The sequence below is a fragment of the Mastigoproctus giganteus genome, chromosome 2 (genome assembly GCF_048544385.1).
Source record: "Mastigoproctus giganteus isolate SK-2022 chromosome 2, ASM4854438v1, whole genome shotgun sequence".
Lineage (NCBI taxonomy): Eukaryota > Metazoa > Arthropoda > Arachnida > Uropygi > Thelyphonidae > Mastigoproctus > Mastigoproctus giganteus.
In genome coordinates this window covers 79,599,956-79,627,000 of record NC_143576.1, presented here as the reverse complement: position 1 = coordinate 79,627,000, position 27,045 = coordinate 79,599,956, and the positions used below count along the sequence as shown (strand labels likewise).

The 27,045-nt window shown below is 37.9% G+C and overlaps 1 protein-coding gene across 1 annotated transcript in view; it reads left to right on the top strand.

Annotated features, from left to right (window-relative positions):
* The window catches only part of LOC150089359 (NBAS subunit of NRZ tethering complex-like), a 1,057,261-nt gene extending 1,038,407 nt beyond the window's left edge, over positions 1-18,854 (top strand). Inside the window, exons 57-58 of the mRNA XM_090389247.1 lie at positions 8,099-8,227; positions 18,492-18,854. Of these exons, the coding sequence (XP_090245373.1) occupies positions 8,099-8,227; positions 18,492-18,785 (423 nt within the window). The 3' untranslated portion in view covers positions 18,786-18,854. The remainder of the gene's footprint in view (positions 1-8,098; positions 8,228-18,491) is intronic.
* Positions 18,855-27,045: the final 8,191 nt, after the last annotated feature.

Sequence of the window (27,045 nt, the reverse complement as noted above, 5' to 3'; positions counted from 1 at the left end):
ACCACGGGAAGGTGGGCCAGTTCCAGTAGATGGGACGCATAAGGTCTCAGGTTATGAGACAACAACACTTTAAAAAAAAAAAAAAAAAAATCCTCTGGGGGCCCAATCCAGAGCTTAAAAAAAAAAAAAATATATATATATATATATATATATATAAATAAATAAAAAGAAAATAAATAAATAAAATAAATAAAAATAAATAATAATAAAATAAAATAAAAAAATAAATAAATAAATAAAATAATAATAATAATAATAATAATAATAATAAAAAAATTAAATAAATAAATAAATGATAATAATATAAAAAAAAATCCTCCTCATCATCACCATTAGTCTCTTGGGCATTCTAGACACACTTCGGTAATGTTTTCAACACACTATTTTGGTTCAAGTGTTTAACAGGCGTTTCCTCAGTTCAAAGGCTCCCTTTGCAAAATCCTGGAATAATTGAAATACACTCCTATTAGATAAGAATACCTCTTCCCGACCTAACTCATTTTCAGCAATGATTTCCCTGATTATTTCCCTGACATTATCATAAATTGTACACACATATAATATATGGTGCCAACTTTCAACCTCACCACAAAAACAGAGATCTGTATCCGAAAGTCCCAACTGAAATAATTTCGCTTTCATTGAGCCGTGACCTGTTACTAAAAATGATGTTTGTAAACTTGGTGTAAACCAGCTTCGAACTGTTCTGTCACTTAAAATGGTAACATCAGGAATAAATTTCTTTGTCACTCGACTAGAAGATATAGTGTCCCATCTTGTTTGCCACAAGTTAACAATCTCGTTTAAACATCTTCTCTTCTCCCTCTTAATGTCAGAATTTATGTCAACTTCTATACCAAGAAGTCTAGTAGATATTTTCTTCTTAATGCCATAGCACAGCCCTCGATAAGCCACAAACAAATCCAAGGGGACTGCCCCAGCCATCACTTGAAGTGCAGTCGTAGCTACAGTTCTACATACCCTTAATATACTGAGAAGCATTGTTCTTTGTAGTGAGTTTAATTTAGCCTGAAATCTGACAAGAGCCACTGTGTGAGACCAAACTCCCGCTGCATACGTAACCATAGGCAGAAACACCACCTTATAATATAAAAATAAAGTTTTATTGGACACACCCCAATCTCCTCTTGATACTCTTATAATATAACTGGCAAATTTCCTGATCTTGCTATGTAGATGTGTTATATGCACATAATAAGACAACTTGTGATCAATAATGAGCCCCAAGTATTTAGTTTCAGAAACCATAGTCAGCTGTCTCCCATTTAATTTTATTTGCACCCATTTAATTTTATTTGCTTCGATAGCATCAGCAAATATTCTTGCACCCATTCTATTTGAGTGTATTCCATCCTTTTAGAAGCAGTCTCTCCTGTTAACAAGCACAGACCAGCCTGAGCCTTCCACAATCTCTCCAGGGCCAAATTGATTGACAAAGCTCTCATCACGGCTTTTTTTTTTTCAACAGTGACCTGTACTTGTTAAGTAATTCCGCCAGTCTCCTACACTTAAGAAGGATATGGGAAGAATCTGATTCATGTTCCTATTTATTTATCACACTAATCCTATTTCCAGGGAAAAAATATGAAAGAATAATTTTAAACTCATGAGTACTTTTCAGCCAAGAACTGGAAATGGGTATTTGCTTTAGAGGGTATTGGTACTGGTCAGAAATATCAGAAAAAAGTATGTTTTAGGAATCTTCATTGACTTTACTGTGCATTTTATTAGCTCTGATGGCAGAGCATTTTGAAAAGGTTAAGAGAAAATAACTGCTTCCAATAAATCTGCAAATAGGAATATTTTATGGATCTGTACATAATACAAATAAATATAATGGAATGTGATAAATAGTAACTAAAGAAGCTGCCATACATCTGCGAGAATGTGATAAATAGTAACTAAAGAAGCTGCCATACATCTGCTGTGCTCTGGGAACTAACAGAGTGCGCTAACAGAATTGTCTGTCTCTCCAAACAAAATAAAATCTGTACTGCTGTAGGTTGTCACCTGGCTTCCAGCAATAAAATATTGAAGCCACCCAATCCCATGTTGCAACTCTAAAACATCTTTGTCATCTTGGACAGTGAACTGCTTTTCACACAGTGCCTGCCTATCTACCAAATAAAGCAAAAACTGTGTTCAAGGTGAGGATAACTGGGCATTAACAGAGGTAAACTGTACATCTGTACAAGGGTATCATGGATAAAGCCTTGATGCTCCTGTACAGATGTGTCTTCCTGCAAATTTTCACATGTATCTGGATCACACAGCTATTTAAGTCAGAAACAGAAAAAAACTCATATGCAGTGGCAAATGTTGCTAATACTCATATGCACATCCACTCCCTGTTTGGCTGGATGGCTTCCCTTTTGATCTAATGGTCATTATCGGGGTCTGCCCTTCCACTTACATAGTGCAGAGGCCAAGTGTTAGTTCCCAAACGATATATCTTGTGCGATTTTCTAGTGTTTTTCCTAGGGCAAGTACTAGTTCTTTCATAAACCCTCCTCCGCTTGTGACGTTACTGCTGATTGCTCGCAATGTTACTGCTTCCCTCACTAGCAATGTCACTGCTACACCCGCTAGCAGTGTACTGTTCTCTTATCCTCATCCTCTTGATTGCTTGGTCACTGGTTGGCATTGCTCCTATTTCCATGTGGCAGGGCCAGTAACGTGGGAGAAGAAAGTGTTCTCCCAGGGCTAAAAGGAGCAAACATGGACTGAAATAACTTTCCACCTTTAGAGCCTTCAAGCTCAAGACCAGAAATGTTTGATGTCAATGACTAGCCAGCCTAAAAGGCTTCAAATTGAAGCACAATGCAATGACATGGCAAACTTTCTATTGATAGACTCTCTCTTCACCCAGCCTGTGGGCAAGTTATCACCATGGTTAAACGACTACAATCCAGAGACCTCCTGATTGAAACAGCCACCTCAAAACATCCCAAGTGGCTGCTCAAAACAACAACATTTGGTTGGCTGCCAGTATCTATCATTCCCCACAATACCTTAAATTCATTGAAAGGTGTCATCACAGAGTGAGACCCTTCTTCAGGATCTGAAGAAGAATTAGTTCAGGAACTTAGCAGTCAAAAAATGATCAGTGCCAAATGAATAATGACTAAAAAAGATGGAAATCTCATTCCAACTTAATCCATCATTTTAACTTTCAGCACTCCAAATTTGTCATCCTCAGTAAATGCTGGCTATTTAAACTGCTGAATTTGGCCTTAGATCCCAAATCCCATTTGCTGTTTTAAATGCCAGAAATATGACCATTCCCAGGAGACATGTAGAGATGATGCCATATGTCCCATTTGTGGTTCCAAGGAGCATACACAAGCAGATTGTTCAGCCTCAACTCCTGTTTGTCCCAACTGCAAAGGAAACCGAAAAGACCATTTCGAAACCATGTGAAATATGGAAAACAGAGAAGAAAATTCAATAATACAAAATTGAACATAAAGTCACAAAGTCTGAGTCCACAGAAAAGCTTGACTATGCCGAGTCATTCTTATGCATCTCACACCCGAAGCTGTCATTCAACAGCAGCTCAAACAGATGTATCAATACTAAGTGGGTTAAAACTACACTATCGAATTTTGGAAAAGAACCAAATGCAAAGTACTGCCTATGGGTGGAGGTAATCCCAGAGAATAATTGTGTAGTGAGGTGTGAAGTTTTCTGAGCAATGCAGACAGGCGGCTAGAGCAGGTCATGGGGTTTTGTCAATGATATACAGGAATTTTGCTAGTAGGGAAAAGGAAGTGACTATATCTTTGTATACGACAATGGTCAAGCCAACATCTTGAGTACTGCATACAGGTCTGGAGGCCTCATTTTAAGAAGGATGTATAGTTGCTTGAGCAAGTACAGAGAAGGGCAACAAGACTGGTGAGGGGAACAAGGGGGTGCTCTTACGAAGAAAGGCTTTTGCAAATTGCAGCTTCTGGAGACTAGGCACCTGCAAGGTGATCTGACTGAGGTGTATAAGGCCTTGAATGGTTTGAGCAAGCTGAATGCTATTGGGATTCTTCCCCTTGCTCAGACTAAGAACCTGAGGGAGCACAGTTTCAATTTGAGGAAAGATAGTTGTAGAATAGAGGTGCGGAAATTTGCTTTTAGCCAGTGGGTAGTTGATTGGTGGAACAGGCTTCCATCTTTTGTTGTGGAAGCTAATAGCTTAAATAAATTTAAGGCTGAGCTGGACAGGCATTTGGAACGAATGGAGGAGTCAAATGGGAGGTTGTTTTTTTTTTTTTTTTTTTTTTTTTTTTTTGCTGATACTACATAAGCTTGCTTTCTTGCATCACATGCCTCTTTACTACTACACACCTCAAACTAAAACCAGTGAAGCGACCAACATTCTAATTAGCATCCCAACTGATATTCCAGTGGTCTCACATGATACAATAGTAACTTTGCTAGAGACAGTAAGAAAACTAAATCACCCACCAACAGATGGAATTGGATGTACATTCAGATTATGAGGAACCCATACTATAAATTCATGCGAATGACACTGTGGATACTGGACTCCCCATCTTCCCAAAAAAAAACAGAAAAAATGCTCCTTATGCAAAAAATAGCCAGATAAATCATCCTCACCTAAACCTAAATGATGCACAACATTTTACAATGGAACTGCAGTGGACTAAGCAGTAATTCTGCTGACTTAAAGGATTTACTTGCTGAGTTCAATCCCATAGGTGTATGCATATAAGATATGTTCTATTTAAAAATGTTGTGCAGGTGATTCTGTTTGGTACAATTTGGTCAGATGTTACAATATAACATCCAACAGTAGTCTGCTTGGTAGTGATTTTCCATTGACTTAATATCTTTATGAAATCATTTCTTCTGCTCATCACGCAAAGGTTTTTGGGAAAAATGTGAATATATATGAATTTAAGAAATGAAGTTTCAGCAACATATGACATCCCATATTTTTTATGTGTATTGAACAGTTTCTGAACAATTTTTGTATGTGAGAGACCTGTAATTACCCAAAACGTTTCCACAAAACCATTTAAAAACCTGCCGTTGTTTTTTTTGTTCTGGCATATGAATGCATTTCAAAGCCTTCATCCTTCAGAAGCTCTTTGATTTGAGGACCCCACAAAGATACCTTCTTTCACTTTTACAGCACTGATTTTTGAAAATTTCTTACTTAAGTAATGAAATCTTTTCAAATTTATCTTTCTCACTTTCACAAAACTCTTCATTGGATCCACTAATGGAATGTAATACACACCTATTGATTCATATGTGCTCTTTTGACATCACTCACATCTGATGTAATGTTCTGGAGTAGAATGACTGCCCCACAGGCACAGGAAAACAACATTTGGTGATCCCTCCATGTATGCCCATTAACATGCTAATGTCTTTTAAATCACCACAGATAATTTCAGTGATGAGTGCTATATTGAATGCTTGAAGTAGCATTTTCATATATCCTTTAGATGAAAAGAAAAGAGGGGTAATGGGGATGGATGGCTTTAAGTTTCTGTTATGTAAGAGAACTGCATTGTGAGGAGTCAGTGAAGAGGCATGACTAAGATGTAGTGTGTACTTCTAGCAGTGGCAGTGGGAAGGAGGATGGCTTTAGTTTGTTCCCATTATGCAAGAGAACTTCACTGCGAGGAGATTTGATGAAGAGGCACCATTCAGGTGTACTTGTTGAAATTCCCTAAAATCTCCGTTGGGATCAGGGTGGCAGTAGATCAGTCTGTCTACTGTAAAGAATGTAACCAAAACTTAAGTTTCTTTTTATTAGTGTGAGACACATGCTGATATTTTCTTAACCAAATGTTTCTGTTTTACTCCCAAGGCTAGAAGTTCAGTTTTATCTTTGGAGAGGGCTAGAGATCATTCAGTGCATCTTGAGTAAACAGCTCCAACTCTCTTCATCGGTTGTGTACTCAGGATCACCTGAAGCTTTTAGGTTTCTGCCCGTGACACCTTCATCACATTTCATATCATCTTCTAAAGAATTTAGTTGGTATTGTAGTAGTAGTAGTAGTGGCATGTGATGCAAGAAAGCATGTGTATGAGCTTATGCAGCATCAGCCAAAAAAAAAAAAATCACACCATTCCCTCCAAATGCCTGTCCAGTTCCTCCTTAAATTTATTCAACCTATCAACTTCCACAATGACAGATGGAAGTTTGTTCCAGCAATTAACCACCCGCTGGCTAAAGGCAAATTTCCACACATCAATTCTACATCTGTCCTTTCTTAATTTGAATTAATGCTCCCTTAGGTTCGTAATCTGAACAAGTGGAAGGATCCCATCAGAATTCAGCGTGCTGAACCCATTCAAGGCCTTATACACCTCAATCAGATCACCGCGCAGGTGCCTAGTCTCCAGCCATTGCAATTTGCAGAACTTAAGCCTCTCTTGGTAAGAGGATCCCTTCATTCCCCTCACCAATCTTGTTGCCCTTCTCTGTACACGCTCAAGTAAATCTACATCCTTGCTAAAATGAGGCCTCCAGACCTGTACGCAGTACTCAAGGCGTGGCCTGACCATTGCCTTATACAGAGGGATAATCACCTCCTTTTCCCTGCTAGCAAAATTCCTATATAACATTGACAAAAGCCCATGACCTGCCCTGGCAGCCTGTCTGCATTGCTCAGAAAACTTCATATCTGCCTGCACAATTACTCCCAGGTCTTTTTCATTTTCTACCACCTTAAGTGTAGTACCACACAGTTGGTATGTTTCTCTGGGGTTACTTCTACCCAAAAGTACCAAAACTAACATACTGCAATCACGAGGGATTGGTCTTATCACTGACTCCAGGTTTGGATAAACAGTCTTGTGCTTAGTCTTCACTGAAAATCCAGTTACATTCATATTAAAAAAGTAAATATCAGAATGATGGTTTTTTGGCTCCCTCCAAATCATGGGTTATGGCAAACAGACTTCTTTTTTTTTTTGTTAGCCAGTTATGCAGTCCATTTGAACAGGTGGTACAAATCACATGTAGTGCCCATGCTTTCTTCTTGTTATCTAGAGGACATCCAATGTATAACTGGTAAATTTTCCAAATATTTGGTATGATTTAGTTAGGAAAGAGCCACACTTGCCACAGAATTTGTTGAGGTGAGTTTTACACTTTTGAGGCATGATGATGAATGTGTTTTTCACTAGATCTCACATGAAACAATTTATAATCAAAGAATATATGAAATAATAAGGATATTTAAACAATTACATAAAAACAATAATAAATAATTATATTCATATAGGTTGGCTTGAATAGGTATGTGTGTGTGTGGTATAATCAGTCTCATTACCTCATCACAAAAACTATACATCCTAGAGGAAAACAGAAGACAGATTTAATATTAGCAGTTGGAAGTGATGCAAGAAAGCCCCCCACCATGACAAATATTTATTGATCTGTGTTATCTTGATAAATCATCTTCTCCATATTAAACACCCGATGCTTCCCTCTTTTTACATAAGGATGTTAGAATTCTGAACAATTTGATTCAAAGAAAGCACTTGTCCCAGTGGCATTTCTCCACTTTTTCTCAGAATATCTGGCGCTTATTTTGTGTTTTCTCTTTATGCTTTCTAATTCTACTGATGTTTTTCAACTTTTGAATGTGTAACAGGTTAAATTATCTGGCAATCACATTAAATGATTTTATTTTATGTACCTTCCAACAGTGTAATTTTTCCCCCTGTGTTTATACCATTCTATAGACCTGTGAAACCATTCATCCACTTGAAGTTTGAGTGTTACCTCAAAGTTGTGTTAATCTGTTGGTATAGATAAGGCTGAGGTAGTACCAAATTAATTCTTGGGTTGAAAGTTAGCAAATCTTATCGAAATATGGTTACCAAAACAGTTGTAACCAATAATTTTCTATAAGCTAAAAGTTGTTGTTTGAAATATAAAATTCGGTTATGGCCTTGAAATAAACAAATGATTGCAAAACTAGTAGTTTAAATATAGCTTAAAATTGTTAAAGCCACCATTACAATGCATTGTCACTCTCTTAAATTTGATTTTATGTATTATTATTTATTTATTTATTTATTTTTTTTTTTTTTACAGTGTTGTTGGGTATTGTACAGACATGTAGTTGAAACTGGTAGTTTGTTACACATTATGAAGACAGCACTGAAGACAGAACGGAAGGAAATTCACAGACATGCAGTGAACATATTAGCTAAGCATCCTAAAGTAAGAATGAACTTCTGTTTTAAGAATTAAGTAAATTAAATAACAATAATGCCATGCAACAAAAACATTTTGTTCACATTTGTTTCTTATGTGTATTTTGTTTGGTGAATCCAATGGTATCATTGGTTTTTTTCTGTAGTGTCAATATTTTGGTGAAAAATTTAAGATTTATGTTTTTGAGACATTCATATGTATTACATAAGAGTGTACCAGTACCATACTGTGGAGCTGGGGGAAACCCCTGGTGCCATTAGACAACTAACACACTTTGCCATTATATATATGAGCCTGTAGTTTTCATATCAAGGTGTTTTTTTTGTTTTTTTTTTTTTTTCTTTCTTTCTCCTCTGTGGCTAGGAAAGAGATGCGTGAGTTATCTCTAGACTCATTCTGCTGTGTTTATGGATATTGCTTAGGTCCAAAGCAGGTGAAGCATACCATCGTTGGTGGCATCTTGTTTCTGCCGTGAAAGTTGCAGGATAGTATTAGAGGGATGTTTCATGGAAGTAAGTTCATTCCTTTTGCTATGCCTCAAATATAGAGCAAGTGTAAAAGTGATCATTATGACTACTACTTCTGTAGTGGTGATATATCAAAGTTGAAAGAAAGTCTGCAAATTAGAAAGTTATAGTGCATCCCACAATACTATCCTCTATTGCTCTAGTGACACAATGAATACTTTGAGTATTCATTGTGTCACTAGCAATTGTCCCAATTCTTCTTCCGGAGAAGAAGACACAATGCATCTTCCGGAGAAGAGGCTTCAGAATTAGATTATATCTCCAAAGCCTATTCAGATAAATTTCCACAACTGCCTAATTTGCACTAATTGGGAAGTCATGGCACTTTAACTAAGACAAATTTATGTCTTAGTTCCTCACTAAGACATTAAATTTAATGTAATGTCTTAGTGAGGAACTTTGCTATAACCAAATCTAACAAGTGCAAAGAACCTGACATCTCATTTACAATAGAATTCATTGGATCTAATTTCTTCTCTGATTGGAAAGAAAAGGCCGAGGCAGAATCAAATTAAACCTTTGGCTGAAAGTTAATAAAAATCAGATGCAAGACTTGCACCTACAGAAAAAAGCACATGTCACTTATACATGTTTTATACAGTTTTAGAACCCTTGTGCTTTTTTTTTTAATCTAACAGATCTTTATAAAGAAATTGGCATTAGTTGCAATCCAGAAGGATCTTTTCATAGGCATTAGGAAATCTCAGTAAATTGTGTAGATTAAGAATTTTGAGTGCCTGGGAATGGATACGTTTTTGGAAAATTTTGCAGTCTTTTTGACTTAATTAACATAATAAATTGTGTTTAATAAATAGTTTTAGTCATGCTCATTAGCTTATTTTTAAATTTAGCTAAAGAATGAAGGGGTGAAATGGGAGGGGTTTTTTTTTTGGCTGATGCTGCATAAGCTTGCCTTCTTGCATCGTATCATCTACTAATGCTAATTTTGTAAGTTACGACTTAATATTCATAGAACTTTTCTATCAGTGATTTTGTGCAAATATAGTCTGTAACCATTAGTGTAATGCATTTGTAGGGTTTTAATTGTGATAAATAAGTAGCTCAAAGATTTTAGTCATATAGGTTGGCATTTTTTTAATTTTTTTGTTTTTTGTTGTTGTTTTTAGCTAAGAAATTTTACTCTTAGTAAGGCTATAACTAATTTAAAACTCTACAAATGTAACAGTATAGTGTAACCTGTAGCATAAACCAGATAGCATAACACGTATTATTGCATTTAGGTATATATTAGCTCGGAGAGTATTGTCAGATTAAATTGAATTTAAATAGAATTCATGCCCCAGACTAGAGCAGTAGAGCAATGTTCTCGAAGTAGCAGGAGTGCTGTGTCTTGGGGAGAACGGAAGGGAGCAATTCTCCTGAGTCGCACCTAAAGAAATGTGCTACTTGTGCAATGTTTGTGGATTTTCAAGAACAGGTCATGATACAGCTAAAGGAGATGTCTTTATTTGTGTTAGGTGCAGAGAGTATGAAGAAATTAAGAACCACTTCAGTGTTCTGATGGGTGTTTGGAGCATGAAGAGTAGGTTGGATGCCTTAAAAGGAATTAAAATGGGGGAGATCAAGCTCTCATGGTCCCAACTCAATGCTAGCACTCATGCATCAGGCAACACAGCAGCAAAACTCTAGGCAGAATGCGCTTGTGCCACAGGAGGTAGTTATTGTCATTGGGAAACAAGAAATTTATTGTGCAAGGAGGATAGGTTGAATAGGACCAGAGTATGTCTGCTTGGGACAAAAGTATGTGACCTTATAAAGCATATATCATTTTTTAAGGGCAAAAAATATGATATTGTTTTACACATTGACAGTAATGACATTAAGAATAGGAGATCTGAGGGCTTCCTTAACAAGTATAGGGCAGCGTTAGGAAAAAGTCGCGAATTATGATTGAATTTCAGTGTCTGCTATTCTGGCCAGACACGATAGTATGGAGTACAAGTTGTGAGCATTATCAATCTATTTGGGCCTCGAGAGAATGTGAAAGGCTCGAGGAGTAGAATTTTTCTTGGTGTGGTGTCTCCTGTTCACAGGAAAGACTTTTTACACAAATGGGATGCAATTAAATAGAAGGCGGTGCAAGAATATTTGCTGATGTTATCGAGGCATTGATAGGCGAGTCGGAAAACTGCTAGTTTGGGAGGGATATACAGACTAATAGATTAACTAGTGCTGCAGGCAGAAGTGAAAGTGATTCTTGCACTTCTTCTATTGGAACATGCAGAGCCATATCAGGGATTTTAAGCCCCGCTGTGAGTTGTCATGGAACAAGTAAATACATGGGCTGTATTGGGGTAATTGAGAGCAAGGACAGATGCATGTGTACTTTCATGTGTACTAATGCTAGGAGCATCGTAAATAAATTTGATGAATTTGAAGTACTGATTAAGTCATCAAATATAGACATTGTAGGGATATAAGAGATATGGTATAACTCAGATATATGGGATGCAGAATTTGATAATGGAAAGTACAATGTATACAGGAAAAACAGACAGGATGGGCAGGGGGAGGCTTGTGCAATTAGTTGACAAACTTTAAATCTAAGGCAGTGCATCCAGTCAATATAGGTAGCCAGTGCAATGGTCGCTCATTTTGGTGTTACCTAAGCACTGTAAAAAAGTAAACGAAAATGGGAGTGTGCTATAGGCCCAACAACTATACAGAGAAATTGCAAGCTAGTAAATCAAAATGTCTCATAATGGAAGATTTTAACTTTCCAGATGTTTGGCTGGAATTTGTGGGTTGGTTACTCATACACTAGCAAGACTTTTGTAGATTTTTGGATGACTGTTTTCTACAGTAGCATGTTGGAGAAACAGCAAAAGGAAGCAGTACTCTTTATGTGATTATCAGCAATGATTCTTCGTGTATTAGGATTCTGCAGATAAGAGACCCACTCGATAGCAGTGATCAGTGTACTAATGTGGAATGTTCTTACAAGCCTTTCCCTTTGCTGTCAACAGCAAAGGAAAGGCTTTTGCTTTCATAAGTATGACTACAGTGGTCTCAGACAGTTTTTTAAATTATATGCAGTGGAACAAACTGATGATGTTACCAGCAGTAAATTTTAACTGGGAAGCATTCAGGGAAATAATTATAGAAGCTACTAGGCTTTTCATACCAGTTAAGAAACTGTTCAAGGCTTAGACCTAAATGGACATCTGATGACACTTATGGCAGAGAATAAAAATGCATGGGATGCATATAAATTATCAGGTGATACACAAACCTATGGTATGTTATGGTAGATATCAACTAGTGTGTAATCAAGTCACAAAGGTTAGGCAAGCTGAAGCAGCTTACAAGAGGTTTCTGGAAAAAATTGCCAAGAAATGAAGCAAAGACTTCCTTCTACTGCTTATATTAATAGTAGAAGGAAGGGGTTGAATCACATTAGGCCATTTGATGTCAATGATTTAACTGTTGATGTTCCTGCTCAGGTTGTTGACAAACTGAATAGTTATTTTGCATCTACATTCACACACGAGCAGTTCTCTAGGGAAAAGAATCCAGATGTTTATCAAATTCTAATGGGGAGCTAGGTGATTTTGTGATTAGCATTAGTAGAGGCACATGATGCAAGAAAGCAAGCTTATGCAGTATCAGCCAAAAAAAAAAAAAAAAACTCTCCCATTTCACCCCTCCGTTCGTTCCAAATACCTGTCCAGCCCAGCCTTAAATTTATTTAGGCAATCAACTTCCACAACAAAGGATGGAAGTCTGTTCCACCAAACAACTACTCGCTGGCTAAAGGCAAACTTCGGCACATCAATCCTACATCTGTCTTTCCTCAATTTCAATTTATGCCCTCTCAGGTGATTATTCTGAGCAAGAGGAAGAATCCCATCAGCATTGAGCTTGCTCAAACCATTCAAGATTTTATGCACCTCAATCAGATCACCTCGCAGGTGCCTAGTCTCCAGACACTGTAATTTACAAAACTTAAGCCTGTCTTCATAAGTGCAACCCTTTGTTCCATTCACTAATCTTGTTGCCCTTCTCTGTACTCGTTTTGAGCATTATCAATATATTTGGGCCTCGAGAGAATGTGAAAGGCTCGAGGAGTAGAATTTTTCTTGGTGTGGTGTCTCCTTGTTTACAGGAAAGACTTTTTACACAAATGCACTTAAATAGAAGGGGGTGCAAGAATATTTGCTGATGTTATCGAGGCATTGATAGGCGAGTCGGAAAACTTCTTATCTACATCCTTCTTAAAATGAGGCCTTCAGACCTGTATACAGGTCAAGGTGTAGCCTGACCATTGCCTTACACAAGGGGATAATCACCTCCTTATCCCTGCTAGAAAAATTCCTGTATATCATTGACAAGACACCATGAGCTACTCTTGCAGACCATCTGCACTGCTCATAAAACTTCATATCTGCCTGCACAATTACCCCAGGTCCTTTTCATTCTCTACCACTGTCAATGTAGTACCGCAGAGTTGATAAGTTACTCTGGAGATCCTACATGTAGTACTTTACATTTGTCAATGTTAAACTTCATTTGCCACCTCTCAGCCCATCTACTCAACTTTTCTAGATCCTGTTGCAGCAGCATATTGTCACTAGTGTCCTTAACAACCCTGCCAACCTTCTTATCGTCTGCAAGCTGGACATTACACTTGATATACCATCATCAATATCATTTATAAATACAACAAACAACAATGGACCCAATGCTGAACCCTGAGGGACTCCACTAATAACATTAGTCCACGATGAGCAGTGTCCATTGATTACCACTCTCTCTTCTCCCACTCAACCATCCCTTTATCCATAGAAGCAATTTGCCTCCAATGCGGCGCCTCCGTAGCCAGGTGGGAAGGAGCAGCAGTGCGTAGCACACGCTTCTTGATTAGGCCGGGGTTCGAGCCCGTCACCACCAAATACGGAGGATGCGGAAAGGTCAGGGAATGACCACCGCATATACCGGAGCAATATGACCTTAGTTGCTAATGCTCCTTAAAAAAAAAAAAAAAAAAAAAAAAAGCCTCCAATGCCATACTGCTCCAATTTGTTCAGCAGTCTTCCATGTGCAACAGTATCAAAAGCCTTTCTAAGATCCAAATATATGATATCAAAGTTATTCCCTGCATCCAGTTCCTTTGTGACCACATCATAGTATCCAGTCAAATTGGTCAGGCAAGACTTTCCCTTAACAAAACCATGCTGTGTCTGAGCTATAACTGAAGTCTTGTCTAGATGATCCTGCAGTGCTTCTTTAACCAGTGCTCCCATTAATTTTCCTGGAACAGAAGTTAAACTAACAGGTCTATAATTACTTGTGTCGCCCTTTGATCCTCCTTTGTGAATTGGGGTCACATTTGCACATCTCCAGTCCATGGGTACCTCCCCTGAGTCCAAGGAAGCTCTCATAATTATGGCTAACGGATTGCTTACTTCCTTTGCTGCCTCCTTTAATATAACTGGATAGATATTATCCACCCCAGGTGCCTTTTTATGTTTATCTTCAATAATTTTTCCTCCACTTTCCTCTCAGTTATTACAAAATAATCTAGCTCACTGCCAGAGTTTAATTCACCTCTGGCATTCCCCTCCCTGAATAACTCCTCGTGTGAACGTAGATGCAAAATACTCAGTTAGCCATTTGAGCAGGATCATCAACAGTTGAACCATCAATATCCAGTGGACCAATCTGATTCATCCCTTTCCTTCTAGAGTTTACATAGGTAACGAAATCTTTGCTGTTTTGGCTTGCATCCTTTGCCAAAGATTTCTCATAATCTGCCTTTGACTGCCTAATCTCCTTTGTGACTTGGTTACAGACCAGTTTATGTCTATCATAGGCTTCCATGTCACCCATTAATTTATATGTATGCCGTGCATTTTTCTTCTCTGCTATATGTCTCGTTAGTTCATCTGACATCCATTTAGGCCTAAACCTTGAACAATATTTCTTAGTTGGTATGAAAAGCCTAGTAGCTTCCAAGATTAATTCTTTGAATATTTCCCATTTTGAATTTGTTGTTGGTAACATCATCAGTTGGTACCACCGTAGTCGCCTTTACGTAAGCAAAAACTCTTCCTTTTACCCCTGATGGTAGTTACCTCTTTGAGTATATCCCACTTCAGCACACTGTGATCACTGCCACCTAGTGACAGTGATCACAGTGGAAGATTGGATCTCCCCATGATGTTCATCATAACCTCAAAATCATCAATCATACTGCATGATGGATGGAAGAGATGGGGAAGGGTTGACCGGAACAGCTCTGGAGACTAAACATGGGTTCCCCCACTTCAAGCCTCCAATAAGCAAAGTGGTGGTATTGCACAGGTTGATGATCGTCATCTACCACCTAGCATTGCCTGGTAACACAGAGGGATGGCATTCCTCCATGTGGTGTGGGCGCCACACCTCAACCCCTGCTCACGTTGGTTCACACCTGGGTGGTCAACCACAGTGTGCTTGTGCATGGGGGTTATACCCAGGATTACTAACAGTCCCGCTATCGTGAAGATGCAAGCAGAGGATTTGGCTGTCACAGACCGTCTGGACTTCACCAAAATTGGGTACACTTGTCTTGAGTGTTACCCGAATATCAATTCCATCAGCGTTTTAGACTCCATAGCAAGTACAGCATGTCTGGCATATGCGAGAGAATGTTTGTGCAACCTGAAGGACCAATTAAATGAGTTGAGGTCTGCATTCAAGTGCAAGGACATCACTTCAAACTATTTTTTTGAAGATGCAATAATTCTAAAATAAAACATTTTCAGGTGCACATTATATGACTTTTTTTTTGGACCAGCTACAGAATGTATCCCACAATCTTTTGCATTTACTTTTGTAATATCCTGTTTATACATTACAGTACATCAGAATACCTCACTCTGAGAGTAGCATTGGTTAATTTCAGAGGTCATATGACAAATGAAACAAAATGGAGCAGCAAAAATGGCAAATTGAAAATTCCTTTAAAAGAGGTAGAGTGGTAGGTCTATTCACCACATAATGGTAAAAGTGGGACCCCCAAAATCACCTGTTGGAAAAATTGTATGCCAAATGTCTCGTGATAGAAGGGTAATGAGACCATTAATGCTAGTTAGACCATTAATGGCCCTCAGTGCATCTCAGCAGTTGAAACAGACAGAGGAAATTACAAAAGCATCCTTAATGAGATGACTTGATGGGTAATTGTCAAACTATTAGGACATAGAATAATGTAATTAGTTTATCCAAATCTCCAGCTACATTTTCTGTGTAAACAGATGGGAAAAAAGTAGTACAAAATCAGTCCAAATTTGATTTTTATCAGCCTAAGAGTAAGAAACTTACTTGCTGTTGAGAATTCTGGTCTCTCTTTACAATTCCAATGATTCTGATTGTTTATCATAAAAGTCTTTTAAATAAGCTTCCATCGTACAGTTTACGTGTTACTCTTTGAAACTGGATATCCACTTTTCTTTCTGAATGCTCAATTTGGGTAAAGGTAGATGGCTCTGTGTCTTATAAATTCTCAATTAACATTGGTGTTCCCCAGTGATCAGTTCTCTCTCTCCCACTGTCTTCCTGTTTTATATTATGAATTTCCACCAGTTGGAAATTCTATCCCTAGTTTTGATGGTAATAGTATGTGAACGTTTTATTTTCCAGCTTGGGAAGCCTCGTTCTGTACAAACAGCTTCATCTCCTTCAATATCCACCTGCCATTTCCTTAAGTGCTGATCTCCATGTAATTCTTCAGTGGAGCGAAAAAGACTTAGTTAACTTCAATTCTCCTAAAACTCAGTTGTATTATTTCTTGCAGAAAAGAACCTCTCTCTCTTCCATGTTCATCTTGGGGAACTCCCTGATTTCTGATTCTCTCTCTCTCTCTCCCCCCCCCCTTGTATAAGCACATCACAAATGTTGTTTTCTATACATCAATAAAACTTTTATTCTAAACAGTTACTAGCTCTGTAGAAATCTTAAATCCATCACATGGCTTCTTTAATCTCCCCCCCAACTGTCTTTCTAATATCTGAACATATGCATCAACTAGTCAGATTCATTCAGTGCACAACTCCAAACTTGCAAATCTCACTTTTCCTCTTCCTCATTTATCCTTTATACTTGTGTTTGGGTTTTTTGGGGGAGTATTAAATGCATCCTTATATACGTGCAAACCTTCCCTTGCATGATTAATGTATTTCCTGAAAATTACATTTTACATAACAAATTTATTATCAACAAGTACCTTCTGTTTTTTCTCAGCTTTCAATTCATATATGGTACGAAAGTACTACAGATTCTCACTGTCATTGTTTTGGGGTTATCATAAAAAAAATAGTAATAAAAAATTGCATAAAATACTCATATTGCGACCACTCAGAAAAGGAATAAGTTGCCTTTAATATTCACCTACTATTTACCAATGATTTTATTTCAGTGAATAAAATGAATGGCAAATGGTTAAGTCAACAAATTTTATTAATAAAATTCAGCTAGTGTTAAAAACAGCAATCATAACTTTATTTCCTTTCACTGATTTATATTTTTGAATATTACTTAACCATATACAGGTAGTTCTTGACTTTACGAGTTATTTCGTTCCTAGCACGCGTGCGTAAAGCAAAAACTCAAAGCAGGAATTTATTTCCCATAGACATAATGCTAAAAATAGGGGTTACGTTATCAACAATGAAATTAGTTATCTAATTAGTTTATGTTTAAAGAATGATTGATTTATCCAAAGAAATGAAAATGTAGCCTGTAAATTCAAGCAAATTATAATAATAAAGAAATTATTTATGACTTACAAATGTTGAAGAATGTTTATTCTTCATCATCATCAACTAAATGCACACTCATTATTGGCTCGGCACTCGTTGGTTTGTTGCACAAGGAGTTGTCTTCTTCAGAAATGCTTCAAGAGGCATTTGTTTCCAAAATAATCTTCTCTTTTCTTTATAAATTTCAATACCATGCATAAGCATTTTTTAACGGAACGCACAAATTGCAACTAACATGATTTGCAAGTAACAAGTTTATGAAGCTTGAAAAAAAAAAAAAAAAAAAAAAACAGGAATGAAGAGAAGATTCTGAAAATTTATTTGTTTTTTATACAATTGAAGATTTCAGTAAAGGGCAAACACATTTCACCATAATAATGTAAAAACCACACAATTCCAGCCATCGGTATTTTCATAAATGCAATAACATCAGGTTTACTACCCGTTTATATCTGCTTGCAGTAACAGAAAAGCCCGATAAACCAGAAAGTGCAAATTGCTTTTATTGTTTTATGGTCATGACTTCCAGAAATGTGCTTTAGAAAAATATCACAAAGCCATTCAAAATTGGTTCTTATAACAGAACATATAACAATGAAAGTGTAGTGCATTTAGTGATTTGAATTGGTAACTAATACAATTTACACTATAAAAACGACCTTTTAGGGAGTTATATAGCAAAAATTTGAACTTCTGAGGTCATGGAATGAATTACCAAAAAACAATGTGTTATTGGGTTCACCGGATTAATATCGTAAAGTGGGGTACACTGTATTGTATAGCTACGCGCGTGGTTTGAAATGCGGTATTTATGAATGTTTAACATTAATTTTTTCCAATTAATATTTTTGATTTTGTTGATACTTGAAAAAAAAACTCAAACCCGGGAACTTGTAAAGCGAAATCTCATAAAGCTAGAACTGCCTGTATACATTCCCCAATTATGAAAATGATAATATAAAATTGACTGACTTATTTCAGGTGAAAAAGCAAGACTATGATGAAGAACTGTTATCTCTAATACTTCAGCATGATATCACACCGGATATTGTTTCTACAGAGCTTTATAAACCCCTTCTGGAATATTTACTAACTCATCAGGAAGAACTCTTAAACAGTAATATATCTGTGGATAATATTGCAGCCCAACTTCATTCAGCAGGATATAGTGGTGAAGCTGGTTCACTGCTCCTCTTAGCTCAAGGAACACACCCTTCCCTTTCAACATTTTCCACCGCTCTGGGAATCATACAGCAGTGGATAGTAAAAGACTAACAACAATAACTTAATTTGAACATTTGTATATAGACATGTGTATATGTATATATATGTATGCATAGAGAGAGAGAGAGAGAGAGTTAAAAGTATTACTCACAGTTGCTCTGCTGCTTGTATGACTTATAAATATATGCAATATGTTATAGCTACACCTCTGATGTACTACACCTTTAAAGTATTACATGCATCCTTATTCGTTCTCTCTCTCTCTCTCTCTCTCTCTCTCTCTCTCTCTCTGAAAGTTTATATTGCTACAGATAGATAAAATTTTACTTTAATGAAAGCATTATTGAAATAAAAGAAATTTTATTGATTATTGGATGTATGTAGAGTTGTACTTTGATAAAAAGATACTGAACTTTAATCAAAACTGCTTACAGCATATTACTTTTTTTCTTTTTTTTTTATTTGAAGTAATTTTACAAAGTAAAAATGTGCACATGCAATTTGTAGCAAGATTATATATATGCAAATATATTTATTTTTTATTTTTTTTTTGGTTGTAGAGTAGATTATTATTAACGTTAAATTAAAATGTGAGTTTTAATTTCAGAAGAGGGAACAGTGACAGTTTAAGGTGCTATATGGCACATATTAATTTGTCGAAATGCAGAGTGAGGTTGAATATATTTGAATCATGGAATAACTTTAAAGCAAAAATCACAGAAGCTATGGACACATACATACCATTAAGAAAATATTGCAAAAGGAGGAGGCCAAAATGGATGAATGTGGAGCTTGCTGTTCTAATACAGGAAAAAAATAATAATAATAATAAAAGAAAAATGGCATGGGATAGCTACAGAGCAATGAAAGGAACTAATGCCTACAACAGCTACAAGTTGATATGGAAGAGTACTGCATATAGATTAAGGAGGCCAGGGCTCTGTATGAGAAAGCACTGGCTAAATGCTAACTAATTAAAGATGTAACTACCATCAATGGAGGAATGTCAGATGAGCTGATGAAACTGATTGCAGAGAAGAAAAGTGCATAGAATCCATATAAATTATCGGGTGACACAGAAGCCTATAGCAGATATAAACTAGTCTGTAATCAAGCCATAAAGGAGGTCAGGCAAGCGAAGGCAGGTTACAAGAACTCTTTGGCAAAGGATGCAAAGAAAAACAGTAAAACCTTCTTTGCTTATGTAAAATCAGTCCAAACTAGAGTTTGAACAGGCTAAGAGTAGAAAACTTGCTTCTTGCCTTAATGGTAGCCGAGCATTCTGGTCTCTTGCCAAAGCTATTGGCCGCAACTTTTGCCCATCTCTGCTCCCACCTCTGTCCAAACCAGACGGTTCTGTTGTCACTTCAGCCAAGGATAAAGCTGACCTGCTAGCATCCCATTTTTCTTCCAGCTCATGTATTAATGATCTTGGTAAAACACCTCCCACCATTCCCAGCACGCTCCATTCAATGCCTCCTGTGGTCTTCCGTCAAAAGGATATCAGAAGGATTTTGATGAATCTTGATGCTAAGAAAGCTCCAGGTCCTGATGGTATTTCTCCACTTGTTCTCAAAACCTGTGCTCCTGAACTTACTCCTATTCTTTGCCGCCTTTTTTCACTTTCTTATTCCAAAGGTGTTTTTCCTTCTCCTTGGAAATTTGCTCATATCCAGCCAGTTCCTAAAAAGGGTAACAAATCCCTCCCATCCAATTATCATCCTATTGCAATTACTTCTACTCTTTCTAAAGTAATGAAGAAATCAATTAACCGCCAACTCTTAAACTACCTAGAAACCTTCTGTCTGATCAACGATTGCTAGTATAGATTCCGTCAGTGTCGATCCACTGGTGATATTCTGGCTTATGTTACCCATTTATGGACTAATTTAGTGGAAAGGTTCGGTGAAACACAAGTTGCTCTTGACATCTCAAAGGTGTTTTTGATCGTGTTTGGCATAAAGGTCTTCTAAACAAGCTTCCATCTTATGGTTTGCCAACTGTTTTTAGTAATTGGTTATCCAGTTTTCTCTCTGATCGCTCACTGAGGGTGATGGTAGATGGCTCTCTGTCTTCTAACTTCTCCACTAATGCCGGTGTCCCCCAAGGTTCAGTTCTTTCCCCCACTCTTTTCCTCTTGTATATTAATGACCTTCTTCCATTGACTGGAAATCCTATCCATAGTTTTGCCGATGATAGCACATTGCATTCCACTTTCCATTTTGAGAAACCTTGTCCTGCTCAATCAGCTTCAACTTCTCGAAAATCTGCTACCGATTCCTTAAATGCCAATCTTCAGGTAATTCTCCAGTGGGGCAAAGACAACTTAGTTGATTTCAACTCTTCTAAAACTCAGTCTTGTCTTATATCTCGCAAAAAGGATTCTTCTGCTCGTATGCTTATCTTTAGGACACTCCGATTTCTAGGCAAAATTATATATCTCTTTTGGGGATTACCCTGACTTCTAATCTCTCTAGGCACAAGCACATTATAAATATTCCTTCCTCTGCATCTAAAAAATTTGGTTTTCTCTTTCGCTCTCGGCGTTACTTTTCTTCCAAACAGCTGCTCACTCTGTATAAATCGCAAATCCGCCCTGCCATGGAATATTGTTCCCATATCTGGGGTGGTGCCCCAAAACCTCTCTCAGGCTTCTTGATTCCATTCAGAAGAGGGCAGTTAGGTTAATTAATGATTCATCTCTAACAGAGTCTCTCCACTCGCTTTGTCATAGACGTACTGTTTCTGCTGCATGCCTCTTCTACAGATACTTCCATGGGCACTGTTCTTCTGAATTGGCTTCTGTAATTCTCACTCTCTCTTTCAAAACCGTCCGCACACATGCTGCCACCAGCCAACATCCATTTACTGTCCAACTTCAAACCCACAGAACCAACTTTTCATCTTCCTCATTTATTCATTCAACTGCCGTTTTCTGGACAAACCTTCCTTCATATGTATTTCCTGAAAATTACAATCTACAGAAGTTAAAGTCCAATGTCAACAAATATCTTCTTTCGTCTTCTCACTCTCGAACCCAAGCACAGTACTAAGTACTATAGGTTCTAATACCTCTCGTGTTTGGGGTTCACTTAAAAAAAAACTCTCGAAGCAAGGGGATGGATGATGGAAGGAATTCAATTGGTCCACTTGATATTGATGGCTCAACCTGAGCAGGATCATCAACTGTATTGATGATCCTGCTCAGGTTGCTGACAAACTGAATGAGTATTTTACATCTACATTCACACATCAGAAATTCTTTAGAGATGAGGATGCCAGAAGTTTATCAAGCTCTAATAGGAAACTAAATTATTTTGTAATAACTGAGAGGAAAGTGGGAAAGAAATCGTTGATGTTAAACATAAGAAAAGAAAGGCACCTGGGGTGGGTGGGATCTATCCAATAATATTAAAGGGGGTAGTGAAGGAAGTAAAAAAAACCTTTAGCCATAATTATAAGAGCATCCTTGGATTCAGGGGAAGTCCCCCACAGAATGGAAATGTGCTTATGTATTACCAATTCACAAAGGGGGAATCAAAGGTTAACACAAGTAATTACAAACCTGTTAGTTTAACTTCTGTTCCAGGAAAAATAATGGAGCCATTGGTTAAAAAAAGTAATGCAGAATTGTCTAGACAAGAGTGCAGTTATAGTTCAGAAACAGCATGGGTTTGTTAAGGGGTAATTTTGTCTGACCAAAATTTCTTGGTTTCCTTGCTACATATGGCTAATAATAATAATTTGATTATACAATATGGTCACAAAAGAACCGCATGCAAAAAATAATTTTTACATCGCATCACGCTTGGATTTCAGAATTTTGACATTACACTTGGATTTCAGGAAGGCTTTTGATACTGTTGCACATAAAAGACTGCTGTATAAATTGGAGCAGTGTAGTAATAGTAATAGAGGCATGTGATGCAAGAAAGCAAGTGTATTAGCTTATGTAGCATCAGCTAAAAAAATAAAAATTATACAACCATTTCCTCTAAAAGTTTGTCCATTGCCTCCTTCAATTTATTTAAGCTATCAACTTCTACAACGACAGTTGGAAGTTTGTTCCAGCAATTAACCACCCTCTGGCTAAAGACAAATTTCCGCACAGTCTACAACTGTTTGAATTTATGCCCCCTTAGGTTCGTAATCTGAGCAAGTGGAAGAATCTCATCAAAATTCAGCATGCTCAACCCATTCAAGGCCTTGTAGACCTCAGTTAGATCACCTCACAGGTGCCTAGTCTCCAGCCTTCTCCCACTCAACCACCCTTTTATCCATTGTAGCAACTTACCCTTAATATCATTTTGTACAGTATTATTATTATCCATATGATGCAAGGAAGCCTAAGGCTTATGCTGCACCAGGGGAAAAAAAAAAAAGGTTCCCGAGTAACTCTGAGAGAGCGCGAGGGGGAGAGAGAAAGAGAGAGAGAGAGAGAGAGAGAGAGAGTCAAAAGTAGAAGGGAATCACCAAGAAAGAGAAGAATGATGATATCCAGCCCAGGAACCTGGGTGTGCCAAGCCCATACTCACCAGATGTGAGCCCCCGGGGTTTAGTCTTCCATATGCCTCACTGTCAAAAGCTTTCCTGGTATTAACGGAAAGTTTCTGTTATGAATAAAGGGATGATTGAGTGGGAGAAGACGGAGTGGTAATCAGTGGACATTGCTCTTCAGGGACTAATGTTATTCCCCCAGGGTTCATTGTTTTCTTTATTTATCAATGTTACTGATGAAGGTATGTCAGGCTTAATGTCCAAGTTTGTAGATAATACAAAAGTTGGCAAGGTAGTTAATGACAGACAGTATGCTACTGCAGCTTTTCTAGATCCTGTTGCACTAACCTACTGCAACAAAAATTGCAGCATTGGAGGCTAGACACCTGTGAAGTGATCTGATGGAAGTGTTTAAGGATTTTAGCATTAGCATTAGTAGAGGCATATGATGCAAGAAAGCAAGCTTATGCAGCATCAGCTAAAAAAAAAAACCCTTCCACTTCACCCCTTCATTCGTTCGAAATACCTGTCCAGCTGAGCCTTAAATTTATTTAGGCTATCAACTTCCACAACAAGGGATGGAAGTCTGTTCCACCATCCAACTACCCGCTGGCTAAAGGCAAATTTCCACACATCTATCCTATATCTGTCTTTCCTCAGTTTGAATTTATGCCCTCTCAGGTGATTATTCTGAGCAAGAGGCAGTATCCCATCAGCATTGAGCATGCTCAACCCATTCAAGGCTTTGTACACCTATCAGATTACCTCGCCAGTGCCTAGTCTCCAGACATAATTTGCAAGACTTAAGCCTTTCTTCATAAGAGTAACCCTTCTTTCCATTCACTAACCTTGTTGCCCTTCTCTGTACTCGTTCCAGCAGCTCTACATCCTTCTTGAAATGAGGCCTGCCAGACCTGTATACAGTACTCAAGGTGCGGCCTGACCATTGCCTTATACAAGGGAATAATCACCTCCCTATCCATGCTAGAAAAATTCCTGTATATCATTGATAAGACACCATGAGCTACTCTTGCAGCCCATCTGCACTGCTCAGAGAACTTCATATCTGCCTGCACAATTACCCCCAGGTCCTTTTCATTCTCTACCACTGTCAGTGTAGTACCACAGAGTTGATACGTTGCTCTGGGGTTGCTGTTTTCCATATGTAGTACTTTACGTTTGTCAATGTTAAACTTCATTTGCCACCTCTCAGGCCATCTGCACAACCTTTCCAGATCCTGTTGCAGCAGCATAGCATCTGTAGCGTCCTTAACAACCCTGCCAACCTTTGTATCGTCTGCAAACTTGGACATTAAGCTTGATATACCATCATCAATATTATTTATAAATACAGAAAACAACAATGGACCCAACACTGAACCCTGAGGGACTCCACTAATAACATTAGTCCACGTTGAGCAGTGTCCATTAATTACCACTCTGTCTTCTGCCACTCAACCATCCCTTTATTCATAGCAACAATTTGCCACCAATGCCACACTGCTCCAATTTGTGCAGCAGTCTTCCGTGTGCAACAGTATCAAAAGCCTTTCTAAGATTCAAATATATATCAAAGTTATTCCCTGCATCCAATTCTTTTGTGACTATATCATAGTATCCAATCAAATTGGTCAGGCAAGACCTTCCCTTAACAAAACCATGCTGTGTCTGAGCTATAACTGAATTCTTGTCAAGATGATCCTGCAGTGCTTCCATTAATTTTCCTGTAACAGAAGTGAAACTCACAGGTCTATAATTACTTGTGTCAGCCTCTGATCCTCCTTTGTGAATTGGGGTTACATTTGCACATCTCCAGTCTGTGGGTACCTCCCCTGAGTCCAAGGAAGCTCTCATAATTATGGCTAACGGATTGCTTACTTCCTTTGCTGCCTCCTTTAATATAACTGGATAGATCCCATCCACCCCAGGTGCCTTTCTTGTATTTATCTTCAACAGTTTCTCTTCCACTTTACTCTCAATTATTGCAATATCATCTAGCTCACTGCCTGTGTTAACTTTATCTATGGCATTCCCCTTCCTGAATAACTCCTCATGTGTGCATGTAGATGCAAAATATTGATTTAGTTTGTTAGCTACCTGAGCAGGATCATGAACAGTTGAACCATCGATATCAAGTGGACCAATCTGATTCATCACCCTCCTTTTAGAGTTTACATAAGTAAAGAACTCTTTGCTGTTTTTCTTTGCATCCCTTGCCAAAGATTTCTCGTAATCTGCCTTCGCCTGCCTAACCTCCTTTGTAACTTGGTTACAGATCAACTTATATGTATCATAGGCTTCTGTGTCACATGTTAATTTATAGGTATCCCATGCATTTTTCTTCTCTGCCATGTCTCATTAGTTCATCTGACATCCATTTAGGCCTAAACCTTGAACAATATTTCTTAGTTGGTATGTAAAGCCTAGTAGCTTCCAAGATAAGTTCTTTGAATGCTTCCCATTTTGAGTTTGCTGTTGGTAACATCAGTTGGTCCCACTGTATAGAATTTAAATACTGTCTCACACCATCGTAGTCGCCTTTACGAAAGCAATAACCCTTCCCTTTACACCTGATGGTAGTTACCTCCTTGGGTAAATCCCACTTCAGCACACTGTGATCACCTAGTGGTTCCTGTATCTGCAGATTCTTAATGCATGAAGAATCACTGCTAATAATCAAATCAAGAGTATTACTCCCTCTAGTTGCCTCCCGAACATGCTGATTTAGAAAACAATCATACAATAAATCCACAAAAGCCTTGCTAGTGTGAGTGACCAACCTACAAATTCCAGTCAATATCTGGGAAATTAAAATCCCCCCATTATAAGACTCTCTGATTTACTGGCCCACTCTATTTCCCTGTACAGTTTCTTATTATACTCATCACAGTCATTAGGCCTATAGCACACTCCTACTCTCAATTTTGATCTCCCAATGCTTATGTCACACCAAACTGACTCAACACTGCACTCTCCAGCGATGTCGACTGGCTACACTCCTTGGATTTTATGTTTCTTAACTAATAGCATATCCCCTCCTCCCTTCCTATCCTGTCTATCCTTTCTGTAGATGTTGTACTCCCCAAATTCCAGTTCTGCATTACTTATATCTGTGTGACATCACATCTCTGATATCCCAACAATATCCACCTTTGATGCTTTGAGCAATACCTCAAATTCATTAAATTTATTTACCAAACTCCTAGCATTGGTGTACACCCAAGTATACATGCACCTGTTCTTTTTCTTAGCTACCCTAACACAACCCATGTGTTTACTTGTACCCCAATGACTCCCAGCAGACTGAAATATCCTGCATCTTATTTTCCAAGCTGCTGCTCATTCCAATAGAAGCAGTGCAAGAATCGCTTTCACCTCTGCCAGTGGCTACTGTTAATCTCTTAGTCCTTGTATCCCCCCCCAATCTTGCAGTTTTCCGACCCACCTAACACTGGCTCGATAGCATCAGCAAACATTCTTGCACCCTTTCTATTTAAGTGTATCCCATCCCTGTAGAAGCAGTCTCTCCTGTTAACAAGTACAGACCAGGCTGAAAAAAAAATTCTACCCCTTGAGCCCTGCACAATCTTTCCAGAGCCGAATTGGTTGACAGGGCTCTCATCATATAGTCCTTCCTATCGTGTCTGGGCAGAATTGCAGACACTTTCAAATTCAACCCTAATTCACGGCTATTTTTCAACAGTGACCTGTACTTGTTAAGTAATTCCACCGGTCTCCTACTCTTAATATCATTAGTGCCAACGTGTGTACAACTATATCACCTTTTGTGCCCTTAAAAGATGATATCCACTCT